At 34.5% G+C, this 19,260-nt stretch overlaps 1 protein-coding gene across 1 annotated transcript in view; it reads left to right on the top strand.

Annotated features, from left to right (window-relative positions):
- LOC115211096 overlaps positions 1-14,243 on the top strand; it is a 66,332-nt gene extending 52,089 nt beyond the window's left edge. The window contains exons 3-6 of the mRNA XM_029779990.2: positions 645-811; positions 7,049-7,229; positions 10,457-10,662; positions 12,518-14,243. Of these exons, the coding sequence (XP_029635850.1) occupies positions 645-811; positions 7,049-7,229; positions 10,457-10,662; positions 12,518-13,963 (2,000 nt within the window). The 3' untranslated portion in view covers positions 13,964-14,243. The remainder of the gene's footprint in view (positions 1-644; positions 812-7,048; positions 7,230-10,456; positions 10,663-12,517) is intronic.
- Positions 14,244-19,260: the final 5,017 nt, after the last annotated feature.

Here is a 19,260-nt window from a genome sequence, read left to right as displayed (position 1 = left end):
ATTCTTACATAGTTTGATTCAACTATCTACAAGATGGGTTTTTTTGGGGGTTTTTTTTATCTAACTTTTTCAATATACTGTGATATTGTCTCATAGCAAAAATAGTGCTACAATTTCTCTAATAGACAACTCTTCTCTTCTCTCACTTGGCACTTACACTATATACATTGTAAGTTTATAGAGAGAAACATTAGTTCAAATTTCACTTTTCCAACATTTTAAGTCAAAGATAATTCTGGATAAATTTAGATTGATTGATCAAATTGATTTTATCATGAAAGCAAAATCTAAATTTTATAGAAAAATATATACTACTCTGTGAATGTCATCAAGAGTTTAGTATCAGCTTAGTAACAATTGTGTGTTTTAATCAGCCTGAGGCTTGAGCCTTTCAGTGCTACAATTTCCTGATTATACTGCCAAACATTTAAAACAATGATAAGTGATTAAGGAAATATTGATTTTATTTTCTCTTTTTTATCTGATATTTTTGAAGTGGAAATCGGTTTCTGCTTACTATAGATCAAATTATATACATGTAAATAAACTAGAATGGTTGCTACTATTAGCCTATTTCTTAATATACTTTTTTTACTATTGTTGTTTTTGATATTGTAAATGTTTTATATTTTCAATTGTTTCAGATAAATGGCCCAAAACTCTCAGTGGGTTCCCCAGCACATCTGGAACAACAGCCAGTATTGCAATTATAAAGCACAGCAAATTATACATCGGACATGTTGGAGATTCTGGAGTAGCTCTTGGTTTCCAAGGGGAGCATTCTGATATTCATGCTTTAATGTTAACTAAAGTAAGTATTCTTTGAACATTCTTAACCACCGAATTCCAGGAAATGTGGGCTATATCTTAGTTTATTGCTAAAAGTTTATAGCATCATTCAATACTGCTGCCACATCTAAGGCTGTACAAACAGATCATTAAATTATTGTTCCCATCTCTTAAAATGTTAGTTCATTCAAATTAAGTTATCATGAACAGTGTTGATTATATTTCCCTGTTCATTGACCACCAGTATAGTAGGTCCAACAGAAGTATCACTCATTACATTTATTAATGGTTTCTTGAACATCAGTGAATGCAAAGCCATTGCCTTTGGCATAATTCAACTCTTCAATACTGTTTTACATTAGAAACTTCTAAACAAAGCTGGCTCTATAGGCGCCACTTCACTAAATATCTGAATTGGAAGATTTTTGTCAGTAAAGTTGCCATATTGTCGCATGTTCAAGTTGGAGTCTATCAACTCAGAATTTGGTTATTTCTCTTCAATACCCTTCCTTCTCAATATTAATGATTGTGTTGTCATCATCATCATCATCGTTTAACGTCCGCTTTCCATGCTAGCATGGGTTGGACGATTTTGATTGAGGGCTGGCGAACCGGACGGCCACACCAGGCTCCAATCTTGATCTGGCAGAGTTTCTACAGCTGGATGCCCTTCCTAATGCCAATCACTCCGAGAGTGTAGTGGTTGCTTTTTACGTGCCACCGGCACGGGGCCAGTCAGGCGGTACTGGCAATGACCTCGCTCGAATCTTTTTACACATGCCACTGGTACAGGTGCCAGTAAGGTGATGTTGGTAACGATCATGCTCGAATGGTGCCCTTTTACGTGCCAGTTGGCCGCTCTGGCAACAATCACGATCAGATGGTGCTCTGGGCACCCTACTAGCATGGGCACAAGTGCCAGTAAGGCGACGCTGGTAACGATCATACTCGAATGGTGCCACTGGCAGATCAAGCCGGTGCTCTTTGCACCCTATATGGTCACAATATGCATATTTTTGTTGTAGTTAGCACTACAAGAAACTCAACCTTTATTAGAAGTTATTTTAATAGTTGAGATGTAAATGTTCTTCTATGTAAAACTATCCTGTGTTGGCTTTAAAAATTAACATAAAGCACTTAGCAAAAAAAGTAAATTACATATTTATTATCCCTTTGAAATCTCATCTCCGGAGATGGAACCTAATCATTGTGAAAAATCTGCTACATTAGACAAATATGTATTCTAGTTTACAGTTTAGTTCAGTAAAGAGGTGGTGAAAAATCAATACTAAATTGAGAATGGTAGTTGTAGTGGTAATGGCATACTAGCTGTTTGACAAGAGTAGCACGAAAAATTCATTTGCAAAATATGATACAGGTGACATTTTAATCTTTGGTTTTTGACTAAAAGAATAATTAACTGATTGATTAATTCACTTTCCAGATTTAATATATTTGTGACATTTTCAGCTTTGGTTCTTAAAAAACAAAAAAAAAACAAATAAAAACAAAGCAATTAACTAATCGTAAACTTAATCCCTTTGACAGTTTCTTTAAAAAACCTTTTTAGTGCTGTACTTACTGGATTTAAGTGGTTCTGTTCTGCGATATAGGGTAATGCTATAAAGTAGTTGAGCAGGTGTTTCGTGTATAAGTTTCTTGTTACACTACCAGTCAGTTATGGCATTGGAAAACTACACAACTTTTGCTTTCAGTTATTAGTTGTATGTGATACTGATAATAACATTCCTATGTAATAAATATACTAATAAAGCATTTTAAACAATTTTTATGTCATCAGATATCTTGATTCCCTTCAAGTAACTTAAAAGTATTGTTTTTGAAACTTACTATTTTATTATAATTAGAGTAATATTTTACAAAACCATCGGTGTGGCCATGTGGTTAAGAAGTTTGCTTACCAATCACCTGGTTCCATGTTCAGTACCACAGTGTGGCATTTTGGGAAAGTGTCTTCAGCTGTAGCCTCAGGATGACCAAAGCTTTGTGAGTGGATTTGGTTGATGGAATCTGAAAGAAGCCTGTCTTGTACATGTATATCCATGTGTTCTTTTGTGTCTGTTTGGCCCCCACCACTGCTTGACAACTGGTGTTGGTGTGTTTATGACCCTTAGCTTAACTCTCTGGCAAAAGCATTGAAGTCAATTCATTCTTCAAGGCAGTCTATCGACTGAAACAAATAAAAGATATATATATAACATGACCACAGCCACATGGCTGAAATGAGTATGCGTGCATGCTTGTTTCCTCATCTTGACATAGTGGGATTGTCAGCAACATGAAGGGCATCTGGTCATAGAAAATTTGCTTCAAATATAACTTCTTCCAACCCATACAAGCATGGAATTGTGAACATTTGAACAGTGATGAGAATGGCAATGGCAGTGGATAATGCTAGTCTTTCTTATCAATAAAGCAGAGATTAGTGAATATATATATTTCTTTACTGCCCACAAGGGGCTAAACATAGAGGGGACAAACAAGGACAGACAAAGGGATTAAGTCAATTACATCAACCCCAGTGCGAAACTGGTACTTTATTTATCGACCCTGAAAGGATGAAAGGCAAAGTCGACCTCAGCGGAATTTGGACTCAGAACATAATGACAGATGAAATACTGCTAAGCATTTCGCCCGGCGCTAGCGTTTCTGCCAGCTCACCACCTTTTTAGTGAATATATAATAGTACAAATGATTATGAATTTGCAAATGATAATAATCACCCTACCAGCACTGGTTCCAGTGCTGCATAAAAAGCACCGGTGATGGTGCCACATAAAAAGACCCAGTGTACTCTATAAAGTGGTTGGTGTTTGGAAGGGTCTCCAGCTGTAGAATCCAAGACAAAACAGACTATGGAACCTGGTGCAGCCCCTGGCCTTGCCAGTTCCTGTCAAAGCTGTCCAACCCATACCAGCATGGAAAACAGATGCTAAAATGATGATGATATCTTGTTCTGACACATGATTTCAGGTCGGATCTCTTACCAAAAGTATTAAAGTTCTGAAACAAACTTAACAGCTTCACCTCAATTTGAATTAAAATATAACTTCACAACTATTGTCATTAGAAAGTGCTTAACTCTTTGTGTCTATAATGCAGTCTTTATTTTAATTTAATTTTGAAAATAATAGCAAATTCATTGAAATAGTTTTGTCAGTATTAAGCTAGTGTTTGGAATATAGATTAGTATGGAATTTTGATGGAAAGTATTAAGATTTCTTTGAAATGGAGTGTATCATAGAACCAAGATGTGGTTTCAGGCAGGTTGAATCAAAATAGCTCTATCTTGATGCATTGATACATTTGTTTTCTTCAACTGCTCTTCTACTACTACTACTACTACCACCACCACCACCACTACCACTACTACTACTACTACTGTGGCCTCCTACATTTCAGAACACATTGGCACCATCACAAAATATTTCAGTGCACTCAGGTTTCCAGCTTGAATCACTTACACAGAATACTAGATAATTGACACTAAAGAACATGAATAATTCTTCCCCAGAAGTCTGCTGTGTTGCATTAGTCTGGGATTCCCACCAATCTGTAAGCTTCATTACCACAGGCAAGACAGAAAAAAAATAACTTTGCCAAACATTTATTTGCTGCTTTCCTGCTTTGTGAAGACATCAAAGTCCTTTTTTTTTTCTTTGGATATTTATTTCTGTCAGGTAGTAGTGTGTGCTCACGTGTGTGTGTTTTCAGAAAAGTTATTGGGTGTTTGTTGGGTTTCATCAAAAGATTTCATTCAAACTTCCCAACATTTCAATTGTCCTATTGAATATTTCATTGCTTAAAAAGAAAGACAATAATAAAGGAACTTAAGTAGTTTGGTGCAAAACTATTCAAGACGTGCTTGCATATAAACAAAAAATATTATTTCTGTATGTTAGTCTACTGAGAGTCAAATCCACACTCTCAAGTGAACGCTTAATAGCATTTCTATATCAGTGTATTAGTTATGATTAGCTGGGGGTTTTATGGTTTATTTATTTATTTTTTTGACTTGCGTTTTTGTTTTTAGAAAGTCTAGGGAGGAAAATGGAATACTGTGGCACTCAAGCATTCCCAAATGTATTATTAGTAGCATCATTATAAATTGAAACTAACCAGGATCTCTACTTCATAACCATTTTAACATTATAACTAGTAACATCTATAACTTTACTAGTATCATAAATTTCTGGTAGGCCTCTTGCAAGCTAAGCTTACAGTATAGGTTCAATTCCTAGGCAAGCCATTTTGATACCACTTATTCATGGGATCATTTGACATGTATGTTAATGAAGAGCATGGCTGTCCAAGTGAACTGGTGCAGATTGTAGGACTCAGTGGACATTCACTTCTTGAAATGCACATTGTGACCTTGGGGATCCAATTGTCCTAGGGCCTCATCCAGTCGTTTATGTGCAGACATGGCTATGTGATTGAGAAATTTATTTCCCACCACATAGTTTCAGGTTCAGTTCAACTGCATGACACTTTGGCCCTTTAGTATTCAGATTACTCAGTCAAATCTACGGCTTATCTAGTCACATTGAACATTGGGCCTCATGGAATCAAAGTGGCTGAGTTTCTTTCAAGTGTTGGGCCTCACAGAGGCAAGGTGGTTGAGTTCCTTTTGAGAGCGTTGGGCCCCACAAAGGCAATGACCAAGACTTTTGGCATTATGTTGTGCTTGAGAAGAAGACACATCAAGCCAAGCAAAACCACAGTCGTGGCAGATACCAGTGTTATGCAAATGGCATGTAAAAGCACCCATTACACTCTTGGAGTGGTTGGTGTTAGGAAGGACATCCAGCCATAGAAAACCATGTAAAATCAGACTGGAGCCTGGCACAGCCTTCCAGTGTGCCAGCCTAGTCACTGTCCAATCCATGCCAGCATGGACAACAGATGTTAAATGATGATGGTGATGATTTTTCGAATTAATCATTCATAATCTTATAGCTTTGAGATTTTGATGATGTGACTGTTAATTTTTAGAATGACACTGTAGTGTCAGTATGAGAGGCAAGAACTGGCTAATTTGAATATAAAACAGCTAGAAAATTTGGGTCTGATATGGCCAGTTTAAATGCTAAAGGGTTAGGTTATTGTCTTTTAATATAGCCCCAGACCAACCAAGGCCTTGTGGGTGGATTGGTAGATAGAAACTGAAAGAAGCTTGTGTGTGTGTGTGTGTGTCTTCTTGTGCTGACATAATGGGATTGTTGTAAATGAACACCATTCATTTCCACTATTCTGCAGAAATATGTCTGGTCATGTAAATATTAACCTTGCTTGAAAACAGATAAGGGATGGTGACAGGAAGGGCATTTGGCCATAGAAAATCTGCTTCAATGAACTCCATCTGGCCCAATACATGAGAAAGTGGATGTTAAAACAACAGTGCTGCTAATTGTATTTGTAGGTCAATAACTAGGAGAGAGATGGGCTCTAAAGTTAGCTACCTTTGTTACAGTACACAAAAATTAAATCTTTGGGACAATTTCATCAATAATTATATTAATTACTGTCATATTTGGGGATAATCTTTGTGTGTGTGTATGCCAAATAGCAAATAACATCCCCGAATATAGCAATATCTGTTTCAACTCACAGTTTCACATCAAGAATCTTGCAAAACAAAATACATAAATATATTAGTTACATTCTGAGTCTAAATCCAACATAAATCAAATTAGTTTTTATCTTTGCAGATTGATAAAATAAGCACTACTTCAGTACTGTGAAGATGCATGGCTCAGTGATTAGAGTGTCATGGCAAATAATCATGAGGTAGTGAGTTTGATTCCTGGAGTAGGCTGTATGTTGTGTTCTTGAGCAAGACACTTTATTTCACATTGCTCCAGTTCACTCAGCTGTAGAAATGTGTTGCAACATCACTGGTGCCAAGCTGTATTGGCCTTTGCCTTTTCATTGGATAACATTGGTGGTATGGATGGGCAACTGCTGGTTGTCCATAAACAACCTTGCCCAGACTTGTACCTCAGAGGGTTACTTTCTAGGTGCAATCCCATGGTCATTCATGACTGAAGGGGAGTCCTTTCTTTCCTTTACTTCAGTAGTGGAGTCAATAAAATCAATTCTGCCTTTTCTCAGAAAAATGTACACCCTCATCTTTTTACTAGTAATTAATTGAACAATATGTAGCTTTATAATTGTTGCAATACAAAAACTTAAAATATTTTAAATGTATCTTATGTTTTAATTTTATCCTTCACAGGATCACAAACCCGAATGTCCTGAAGAACGTAAACGAATAGAAGATTGTGGCGGTGAAGTTGTAACTAAAGCTGGTGTACAGAGGGTGGTGTGGAACCGGCCTAAGCTTACTCACAAAGGACCTATTAGACGTAGCACAGTTACGGACAAGATACCTTTTTTGGCTGTGGCACGTTCTTTAGGTAAGTCAATCTCAAGGGCTTTTATTGTTTTGATTTGTTTTATTTGAGCTATTGCTTCTGTTGCCAACAAAGATGTTCTTTTACCAGATGAAGGACATTGTATGCTTTTTTTTTATTAAATGTTTTGTTACATGGTAGTGAAGCACAAGCATTGAGTGCAGAGGATGAGCAAAGGTAAGACAAATGGAGTGAGTGTGATGTCCGAGATTGGGTAATGTTAGCAACCATATAGGATGGAGGAGAAATCAGTTGAGAGAAAACTGGGTTTAACCCTTTCGTTACTGTATTTATTTTGAGATGCTTTGTGATTCCTTTAATTATTTTAGATGTAACAAAGAATTTAGTAAAATAACTTCGTTATCATTAAGCTCGTGTTAGGAACATAAATTGTGACTACGGTTTGGTGGAAGATTTTAATTCAAAACTTATGAAAATAAGACATTTGTACTAAAGAGCCAGAGCCGGTTTCATCCGGGTTGGTAATGAAAGGGTTAAGCCAAATTAGATGCATGAAAGAGAATAGATATGTGATGCATACAAGATGGAAAAGGTGTCTAGAAATCAAAAACCAAAGGATTAACAGAAGAGGAAGATATGTGAAGAAGTGGTGAAGACTGCAAGACACTATTGAAGAAGACCCAGCCAAGACCTGCAAGAATGATAAAATGGATATGAAATGATAATGATCATGTACAAACCTCAAAATATAGAATTTTGTTGTTTAGCTCCAGGTCAATATTGATCAAGTATTTGGTTGATCAGCTACAACCAAATGTATTCTAGCTTTAAACAAGCTTTTTCTTTCCCAGGTATAATGTAGCTATGACTGCATTATCCAATGTGTTGTTTCCTTTTTATGACAATTGGTGGAGATTTCTTGTTGATCAAGTGATAACAGAGGTACTCTGAAGACCCTTACTTTTGCCTAAAGCTGAATGCAACTATATGCTATCTAATTTGAGAACTGAACCTGGTTAAGACTGTCATATGGTATTGTCATCAAATTAATTAGATTTGGATTTTAACTTAATGTCATTGGTCCACCTCATTACTTTTCTTCTGAAGTTATTAAAGATTATCTACATACCAGCTTTTAGTCACTTCATTATTCTATAGTATTTTAATTATATATCAGGTTTTCAAAGCAAATTTGCTAATAAACATTAGTTTTGAAATAATAAAAATTTCTTACTGAAATACAAGGCTGATTGTTGAAATATCAGCATATTACTCTAATCAACACTAGAGTTATATAAAGTCAATTTTAGTGAGTTTTGAACCCTGAAACCAGAAAATAAATGCTCTATTGTCTGAGCCACATCTACAGCCTTCAGATTTTAAATTAAATGGAATGACAATGACTATTAAAGACTTGGTTGAGGGTAAGCTGACAATATTAGATGAAGTTTTAAAATGTCCAAATATCCATTTTGTTTCTACAGTAATAAATAAATAGCTTTAGGAAGGACATCAAACTGCAAAACAGTATCACATTCAACTAGCCTCATTACCATATTCATCTAACCCATGCTAGCTTGGAAGAAATAGGCATATCAAAAATAGGTTAATTTCAGTTGTGTAAAAAGTAAAACTTCCTGGTAAAGATTGACTCTAGATACAGTGACATCAATATGTTTTCTCAGAAAATGATTATTACAAAAGCAATGTGAGAAAATTCTGAGAAACTTGATAAGTCACATAATATAGGAGCAGATTGTTGCTGTTTAGTCCCAGGTCAGTTGCGATTTAGCAGACTTATCAGAGGCACTCTAACCATGACCTTCTCATAGCATTCTTATGATTCTTTTACTTGTTTCAGTCATTTGACTGTGGCTAGGCTAGAGCACCACCTTTAGTTGAACAAATCAATCCCAGAACTTATTCTTTGTAAGCCTAGTACTTATTCTATTGGTCTCTTTTTTTTGCCAAATTGCTAAGTGACAGGGACGTAAACATACCAACATTAGTTGTTAAGTGATGGTGGAGGGACAAACACAGACACAAATAACAAACACACACATACATATACATACAATGGGCTCCTTTCAGTTTCCGTCTACCAAATCTACTCACAAGGCTTTGGTTGGCCCAAGGCTAATATTGGCTGTTGTTTCTACAAAGTCAAGTTTGTATATTGGTAGATTCTTCGATGAAACAGTTTTATTAAAATCATGTCTGTAAATTAATGTGATAAGACTAATTAGTTTTCCAAGTTTGCAATGTGATTGTTTTATTGAATCAGATCAATCCTGCATAACACCTGTTTAACACCCGTGGACATGTTTACAAAGTCAGAAAACAGCACAGCTCCCATGACTTTCGGAAACATTTTTTCACACCAAGAGTTGCTGAAGTATGGAACAAACTGCCAGCATCAGTTGTTAGTTGTTGGAGCACTGCATCATTCAAAACTTCCATGCTTCCTGAGATTCGCCAACACTACACCTGATTTTCTTCCCCTCCATACACATGCAAGCATGTATCTGACTCATACACTGTTCACTTCCCAGACATTTGTACATTACTGCATATGCTTTATACGCACTTTTGACAAGTTGTGGTGCACCGGAGCACTGTATACAATAATTTCATTATTATTAATAAAATGCAAAACTGCCATAAGTTTTTAAATCATCTAATAAAAAGTTTAAAGTGTTTAATACTGGGATATGAGCAGTTTATTTTAGTAATATGCATTACATTCAAAGTTAACTTTATTTGTCATGTAGCTTACATGTTTACGAAACACAGCAAAAAAATCTTCAGCTGTGAACATTGCTTTTCCAAAGTCAGCATTAACTATTTAAGCTTCAAGTTAATTCTGATTTATGTTATTTTTAGCTTTGTCTGTATATATTTTTTAATTGTTTGTTAGGCAAATCTTTATATTTGAAAAGTTGCATTGTCTCTCACAGCAGGATGTGGTTCTAAAGGTAAATCACTTATGGAACATAAATATGCTCCTCCCCTATTCACCATTTTGAGTTCTAATACAACACAACAAAGAAACTATTTTAGCATCTAGGAAATGGAATTAAGTTGCGCTTTGATTTGATTTGACCTTGGAAGCAAACAGGACACCAAACCTAAAAGTTTGACGCTTTTACTTGTGCCCTACACTATTGTTCTAATAAATTCTAAGATTAACTTGATATTTTGAATGCATGGAACATTCTTTCTGGATCAAGAAAACTTTAACAAATTTCTTTTTAATCTCTATTTTTCAGGTGATTTGTGGAGTTTCAACTATGCTTATGGAGACTTCATTATCTCTCCAATGCCCGATGTATCTGTCCACAACCTTCTTCCCAAGAATGACAAATGCCTAATTTTGGGTAGTGATGGCCTTTGGAATATGATGACTCCCCTTGAAGCTGTCATGGTTGTTTTGGAAGACGAACAAAAGTTTGATGAACTTGTAGTTAATGACATAGTAAGTAGTTTCTAACCATAAAGTTATGATTACATTCATTGACCTGCAAAATAGTTGTTATATTGTGTAATTATCACTACTTTCATGTATAGTTTATTGGTTGGATTTGGATGAGAGTGTCTTCTATTATCTAGCAATGTCACATAACAAGATAAATAAGTTTTTCTTGGCTTACATCTGCTAGAAGTAGCCTATAGTATGTCTGACACTAGAAAGTGCTCATTGGTAGAAACATTGAGGTTGGATCCCTGGATGTTGAGCCCAGTGGCTGCATGTTATACAGTAGACCTCTCCAACTAATATCAACATAGAACAATGATGATCATTAACAATGACTAAACCATTGTTTCCATCAAAATACATAAGACTCTGTTATTCTTCTATTGGTTTTTAATTTTTTTGTAATTAATATACATTGTGCTTTTGTTTTTTTCTCTATAAACTAAGATAGGTGCAGACATCTGGCTGTGTGGCTGAGAAGCTTGCTTCCTAATCATGTGGTCTTTGGTTCAGTCCCACTGCATGGCACTTTGTGTCTTTTACAAGTGTCTTTTACTATAGCTCTAGGCTTACCTTATGGGTGGATTTGTTAATTGGAAACTGAAAGAAACTTGTTGTGTATATGTGTGTGCATCCTTGTCTAGATGTCACATGATTATTGTAAATGAGTTTTATCATCATGTGAGGTTGTTCATTTCCAGTCTTCCATGGAAAATATATGACCTTGCTTAAAAACAGTTGAGGTTTTGTGATAAGAAGAGCATGTAAATAAAAATAAATGCACCCTTTTTAAAGCCTAGCCAGGCTCATGGGCCCAGTTTCCTGGTTTCTATGGCATATGTGTTCCCTAGCTGGACGGGACGCCAGTCCATTGCAGTATTACTCATTTTTGCCAGCTGAGTGGACTGGAGCAACATGAAATGAAGTGTTTTGCTCAAGAGCACAACGTGTTGCCTGGTCCAGGAATCGAAACCACAATCTTACGATCATGGTGCTGACACCCTAGCCACTAAGCCACGGGCCTCCACAAGGGGAGCCTGTGGCTGTAGAAAAATCTGCCTCAACAAATTCCGTCTGACCAATGCAAACATGGAAAGTGGACATTAGATGATGATAATAAAACTTATAAGACATTACCTGTACCCTAGTAGGGCTCTTTGGTGTTACAGGAGTGTAAAGAATAAGTTGCTGGACATTTGTCTAATATGGGATTGTACAAAAAAGAAGCAATTTTGCAGATAAGTTTCAGAAACATAGTTGTACAGATAAGATTTGGTGCAGCATTTTTGAAAGAAGCAAATGTAATGTTGTCATTGCATGTTCTTGAGAACTGAACCAAACATAGTTGTTGTATATGTGTATGTGTGTGTTTTTTTCCCACTGCTTGTCATTTGGTATTGGTTGGTTGGTTTTCATCCCCATAACTTAGCACTTCAGCAAACAGAAGCCAATAGAAGAAAATACCAGCCCAAGATACCACGCAGTGGGACTGAACCTGGAACCATGTGGTTGGGGAGCAAGCTTCTTACCACACAGCCACTCCTGCACCTATTTATGCATATTTTAACCCAAAAACTAAAATATAGGAACCACAGAAAGTATTCCAATATCTCTACCTCCTCTTTACTGTTGGGCTTTATCATTCTCAGCCACTTTAATATGGAGAGATTTTTATTTGAGAATGAATTTTTTTTTCTGTTTTAGTCTGTGGACTGTGCATGCACTTTTAACTACTATTGTTGTCTTTCTTTATTTGAATAGATGCTTCTATTTTGTCTTTTCTCTTCTGACAAGTTGTGCATCTGTGCACTATACAATAAATTCATTATTATAGAATTTTTTTTTTCTTTTTCAGTTGTCCCCCTTGACATACTGGAATAACCCAGCAGAACACTTAGTCAATTTTGCTCTTCAAAAATGGCATGAACGGATGCTGAAAGCAGATAATACCACTTGTGTTGTTGTTATGATTGATACTATGGGACCAAGCAAATTAGAACGCTTACGGCGCCGACGAGAAGAACACATCCAACAGCTAAACAAACAACACAAACTGAGCATGGACATCAATGCTTATCTAAAACAACACTTGCTGCCTAATGCTAATAATGGTCAGTGTCATGCACCTGTTCTGACTGCTACACCAATAACCGCTGGCCAGATACAGGTCAAGGTTCAGGGAGAAAACCTGCCTTTAGAAAATGACAGAACTAAAGTTAATTCCTTACTACTTAACACATCCAATGTTGACATTAATGACTGCAGGTCTGATTCAGAGACTAACCCCTCTCTTGATCACAATTCCATCACTGAATCTTCAGAAAACAACAACTTAAATGCTTCTCCTTCCTCTATAGGAGATACATCATCAGATGGAGATATAACACCTGAAATTTCTATTTGCAAAGAACCAGAAAATCTTTCTGCTGGCAAACTGTATCGTACATCAAGAATGCGGTTTTCTTTATGTTTGTCTGGAGAAGAAGATGATGAAAGTAGTGATCTAGGGAGTGATGGTTCTCGGTGTGCTGAGACTGGAGAAATTGACCACAATGCTAATATCTGTGATGACACTGCACCAAGTGAAAATAAAGAAACTACTGCTGTCAAAAGCAAAGACTTTTCTCTAAGTAGTTTGTCAGTATCCACGTCTCCACTTGTTCAAAGGCGGCTTAGTCTACGACCAAATTTGTTAAGAACACGAACTCACAAGATTGATGATAAGCTATGTAAAAGTAGATTGAGTGATAAAGTTACCTTAAAAGAGAAGGTCACACCCAACAAAACTATTTTATCTCGTGGTAAACTTGATTTCAAAGAAAAGCTTACAAAACGCTTCTTCAGCTCACATTTGTTCGATACACAAAATATTTCTGAAAGCAGTGGCTCTCACCTACGGTCAGCTAACAGCACTCAAAATCAACATTCCCACTCAAACATATCAGAAGAAATCTCTTCTCAAAAGCTTTCAGAAATGGCGACCAGAAGCAAGCGAAAGACAAACTCTGTTCCAAATAGAACTTTGTCCCTGAACTGCATGCAGTTCCCAACCAGCAAAGAAAAGAAGTGTAATTCCGAAAAACGGCACGTTCTGAAACGGTTTTTGGCCTGGCAACAACAATTAATTGGTGATCACAAATCATCCAAACCTCACCATCGCAACAGTAAAAGAAAACATGACTCTGGAGAAACTTCAGCTGAAAACGTTTGCATAAAACGCTCTTGTAAATTTAACTTACGATTTAGCCACACACCATTGAGAAAAGAACAGTCAAGCAGCAGTATCAAAGTAGATGGTTAAGAGCCTTTAAATTGGCTTTGTGATCTTTAGTAGCTTATTCTCTTGGATATTTAACTGCTATTGGAAAGACTTCTAAATTCTAAAGTATTATTTAACAGAGAACCAAAAATGTCTAAGAATGTTAAATTTTAGTTTAAACAATTAAGGATCAGAATGAACAGAACTTTTTTTTTTCCCCACTCATTTATATCTTACACAAAAAGAAGCATTTCAATTTCTGTTCATACATTTTTAATACTTTCATCTTTATTTGACATATAAAATATTTTTATTCTTTACAGAGAAATGTTTTTTTTTAACTTGATTTTCTTATTTTTACATTTTTATTTTTATTTTTTGCAATTCTGTTTACAGTGATATAAATATATTTAAAAACAGACAATTCCTAATGGTGGGTGGCTTTTTTTTTTTTTTTTAAGAAATAAAATTCATTAGGCTAACGCCCCCATCCTACCCCTGCTCACCTCCCACTTTATTCTTATGAATGAAATCTCTTGCAATCTGGTACTGTAAAGTAGATTTAAAGCTATTATAAAACTGCTGTCTCTTCGTTAATATCTTCCTGAAATTTACTTCAGGGGTTTTGAGTTAGTCAAGTGCCTTGTTATATTTGGTTCCTATTGAGAACTAAAGAATATAAGTTTTAATGATAGATTTCCCTTTTTTTTTTTTTTTTTTTTTTTTTACTGCAATTAACTTCCTAATTAATGATATGTTGCTCTGAAAGCAATTAGTTTTTAAATCGTGAAGGATACCAGGGGGCAAAAACCTATAGAGCTTTATTCAATACATAAAACCTTATAAAAGAAGAAGGAAAAAAAAATTACTTAAGAATTGGAGTTTGTGAAATACTCCACTCATCTTTAAATGTTCTATAATTAATTCTCTTTATTCTCACTTCTGTAATATTTAGTTGTCAAATCAACCTGCATAATTGTTGAAACATTTTTAAAAAAATAATATGTATTTTTAATTCATGAGATTCATAAGTTGATTCAACTAAATTGTTTTGAAACATTTTTTTCTTAAGTTATTGACATAGAACAAAGAACTGCTTTTTTTTCTTTTTCTTTGTGTGTATGTAAAAATTGGGTTCCCCAGTCCTATTAGGATTTTGTAATGGGCAAGTTGACTTGTTTTTGATGCTGTAAAGATTTGTGAGTCTTCCTCAAATTTTCGGTTTAGACTGCATCCATACTTTGGAGAAATATTTCTTTTGAGGAAATTGAAATGAAATATGGCAAAAGGAAATGCAACAGTGGTTCATCCATGTTCATCATTCAATACGTAGGCCAGCTATACACTTGTCTCTCCTTCCAGTCTATTCTCTGCCCAGTTCTGCAAAAAACTATCATTGTTAATATATTTTTTATTTGGTTTTAAATAATTTAGTGATACCATTGACTAATCCAGTTTTTTTATTTATCAAATATCTGCTTCTAGAAAAACAACTTTTTTCATAAAAAAATTTGTAAATTGTTATATTCTAACCAGTTCACTGAAAGAGCCCTGTCTCGTTATAGAGATTTTGTTATTGACTTGACCCCAAGTCCTACATCACATTCTATTTACAATTGTATGAACAGCTGTTTATGGATTTTTGCTGTTCCACAACTGACCAGTATGTTTTCTCATTCCATTTATTACAGTACTCTGTAAAATAATAGCCATCTTCAGATTCATCTTTTAGATATACCTCATCACTTATTTTTATTAGTAATTTGGAATTCAAGTATACTGAAAACTTTATGACACTTACCTACCAAATACTTTATGTAATCAACATTTATATTGTTCATCATCATCATAGCAGAGAATTGGCTTGGATGCTTTACAGTTCTGACTGAAAGCATTACTATAGTCACTATCAGTTTTATTTCCTGTGGGTGCAATATTTTGATAGCAGTTCAATAAACTATGTCTCCTGCCCTTAAAATTAGACTTGTATCTAGTCAGAACAAATTTCCGTTTCCTAATAACAAATATCATGTATTGTTATGCAACAGTAAGTTCTCGGCAACCATGGTAATGTTTCAAGGTTTCACTTTGTTATTATCATTTAACTTTAATTCCTGATACCCTTAAATATTCACATATTCCCTTTAAATTTTAGGGTTCATTTTCTGTTTGAAAAAAGTCATTCATCAAAATTCTTAATCATTTGGAAACAACAGTTAGATTTCACTTGATAGTTAATATACTTGTTGATAATTTCATAAAAGTTACTCTTTTCTTGTTTATTTTCAATAGATTACATCGTAAAATTGTTTTAATTACATTGTTAATTATTGAACTGGCTGCCTTCTTTTAACTTGATCACAGTGGGTAATATTTGCCTACAGCAGAATAAAGTTACCTTCTTGTTAACAATAAAATCTTTCAAAGACCAAAGACATACATTATCTTTAAAATACAACATATTTTATAATTTTACCCTTAATCTTTAGGGTATTTAATAAATATTCAAATTTTTAATAATCGTAATATTAAATAAATTTTTAAGAGAGTATGATTTTATCATTGTACTCAAGGTGTAACTCATAGCTGAATTCATTGTAGAATTCATAAACCAATGCATACACACATAGTAAATTCATCTTCCATTTGTCTCCATTAGGGTGAAGATAGTGATACCAGATCATCAATGTTACTCACATATAACACTAACTCACACACACCACACCATTATATTTATTTTCACTCCAAGGTTTTATTGAAAGTCTTTAACATTTTAGCATCCTTAGAATTTCTACATCCTCACACTTTCTCTGAGCTTAATTTTTCTTCATCTCTTTTATACATCACCCGAGTCTATTATAGTATTCCTTTCAGAAATTTAAGGGTTGATCACCATTTTACATCAAAATATATACATGTATATATAAAATGTACTAGTGTGGGTTACACTGGCCTACTCCAGCACAGCATTTCAACATTTGTGGGCCCCTTGTCATTTCCTTATTTCATTATGGCTAATAAAGAAATTTAGTTGCTAAATTTTTTTAATAACTCTCGGTAATGGCAGTTTGTCATCCTAACATTTCTGAATGGATTATTACTATCATCTCCCTCTCCATATATTTGACCATATTTCAGAGATTTTATTTATTTATTTATTTATTTGGGTTTTTTTTTTAATTTCTAAGTTATTTCCTTGACTGTGATTTGCAATACGAGATATTTACTACAATGTTGCTAATTTACTCTTTATACATTCTTTAGATATGAATGATATTACTTAGAATAACCTCCATCTATAGCTCTGTGGTATTTATTTTACCACTACTATTTTGTTTTATTTTATCTTCTGCCCACTGGCATTTTAAATTGTCATTCTTTTATTATTTTCTCCTTTTCCAAAAGAAAAATTATTTTTGTAACCCACTTCATTTAAGCAGATTCTTTTATTTTTCTAATGTATTTTTCATTTACATTAATATTCATTATAAGGTTTCTCTCCCTCCCCCTACCCTATCCCACCCCATTTCTCTCTATTTTCTTTTATATTGGTATCTTAGTGCCACCTACTGAAAGTATCTTAAGCAAAACATCTGATTAAGAACTGTTATGGTCTTGTATCCTACAGCTTTTTATCCTCTACTTGGAGACTGAGAACAAGCATGTAACAGAATTGAGAATTAACAAACTCTACCAACAATAAACAATTTTGAAGCAAATGTTATGACTTAGTTAGACCACTTTCTCATTGAACATGTGCATATATTTTTTTTTTCTTACAGGTCAAATAAATAAGAAAAAGCTGATTGCTTTACTTCTCATCTAATTATTAATTTTTTGAGTCAACTTATAATTTTTTAAAAACTGCTTGTTTTAAAACAACAAAATTTTTAGCAATTTGGCTAAGAAAAACTTTTTAAAACTATTTGTTCTGATCCAATGGCCGTTTCCAAAAATGTGTGTATATATATAAATATATATATATATATATATATATATATAAAACCAGGTGTTTTTTTCTATTTCTGTTGCCCAGAGAAAATAAAAGTTGCAATAAACTCTTTTTACACTTCATTTAGTTTGTAAGTCGTCCAGTAATATGCAAATTTCATCCATTTTATCCATTAAATCATAAAATTTTTCTAAATTTATATTAATGTAATGCAAAATGAAAATGTATTTCATTAGCTTTGAGTTTCAAATAAGGCAAGTATTGATTTCTTACATGGAGGCGTGTGGCTTAGTGGTTAAGGTGTCAGCATTATGATCGTAAGATTGTGGTTTCGATTCCTGGACCAGGCAACGCGTTGTGTTCTTGAGCAAAACACTTCATTTCACGTTGCTCCAGTCCACTCATCTGGCAAAAATGAGTAACGCTGTGATGGACTGGTGTCCTGTCCAGTTGGGGGGATCACATACACCACAGAAACCAGGAAACTGGGCCCATGAGCCTGGCTAGGCTTGAAAAGGGCGCATAAATAAAAATAAATAAATTGATTTCTTACATAGGCATGGATTCTTTGGTTTTAAAGTGACAATCACAGATATCAAAATTCCAGAAAATGGAAGGGGTTACAATTCAGACTGTATCATTCACTGGTTTCTACACGAAATAATCACTACTCACCACAAAATAACAAAATGGAAGTGAATATTTAAACAGTTTTTAAATTCAAAATGTTTGCTTAAAAATCATTATACATTAAGTGTGAGTGTGTTAATCTAAGTTGTTTATATTAAAACAATCAGTAGAATATGTTTTGAAATCTAATTGTGCCCATTTGAATAAAATAAACAAGAGTTGGCTTAAGATGGTGCTTCTTACTGAATTAGAGAAAACTATCCTGAGTTAATTCAACAATCAGTTTAGTAAATCATGGTAACACCCATACTGGCATGGTTGGCCTGGGATTTGTCTTTACAATTTTCAGTGTTTTCTTCTACCAAGACTACCTTTCACTATCATATAACCAGAGTTTATCCATACACCTATGTCTCCAGCATAAGTAATGCTTCAAAGCACCCTTCATTTCCTGGAAATTAATGTTGCTTAGATCATACTCAACCAAAATCTTACCAGTTTTTTTCTTGATATTCTGCACTCAGTTAAGTAAAATACCTTTTAAACATTCTTCATACACAATCTGTCTGTTGCACACAGAGAGAAACTCTTTATAGTCGACATTGTTAGAAGTATGGTTGTGTGATTAGAAAATTCACTCTATAACCACATGATTCTTCCATGCCACAGCACTTTCAGCAAATATTTCTATCTTGAGTGGACCAGTAATATGTGAATAAAATTTGGTAAATAGAAACTATGAAGACCTATTGTATAT

The sequence above is a fragment of the Octopus sinensis genome, linkage group LG1, assembly GCF_006345805.1.
Source record: "Octopus sinensis linkage group LG1, ASM634580v1, whole genome shotgun sequence".
Lineage (NCBI taxonomy): Eukaryota > Metazoa > Mollusca > Cephalopoda > Octopoda > Octopodidae > Octopus > Octopus sinensis.
The sequence above is the reverse complement of the archived record's forward strand: the minus strand, read 5'-3'. Positions and strand labels throughout refer to the sequence as shown.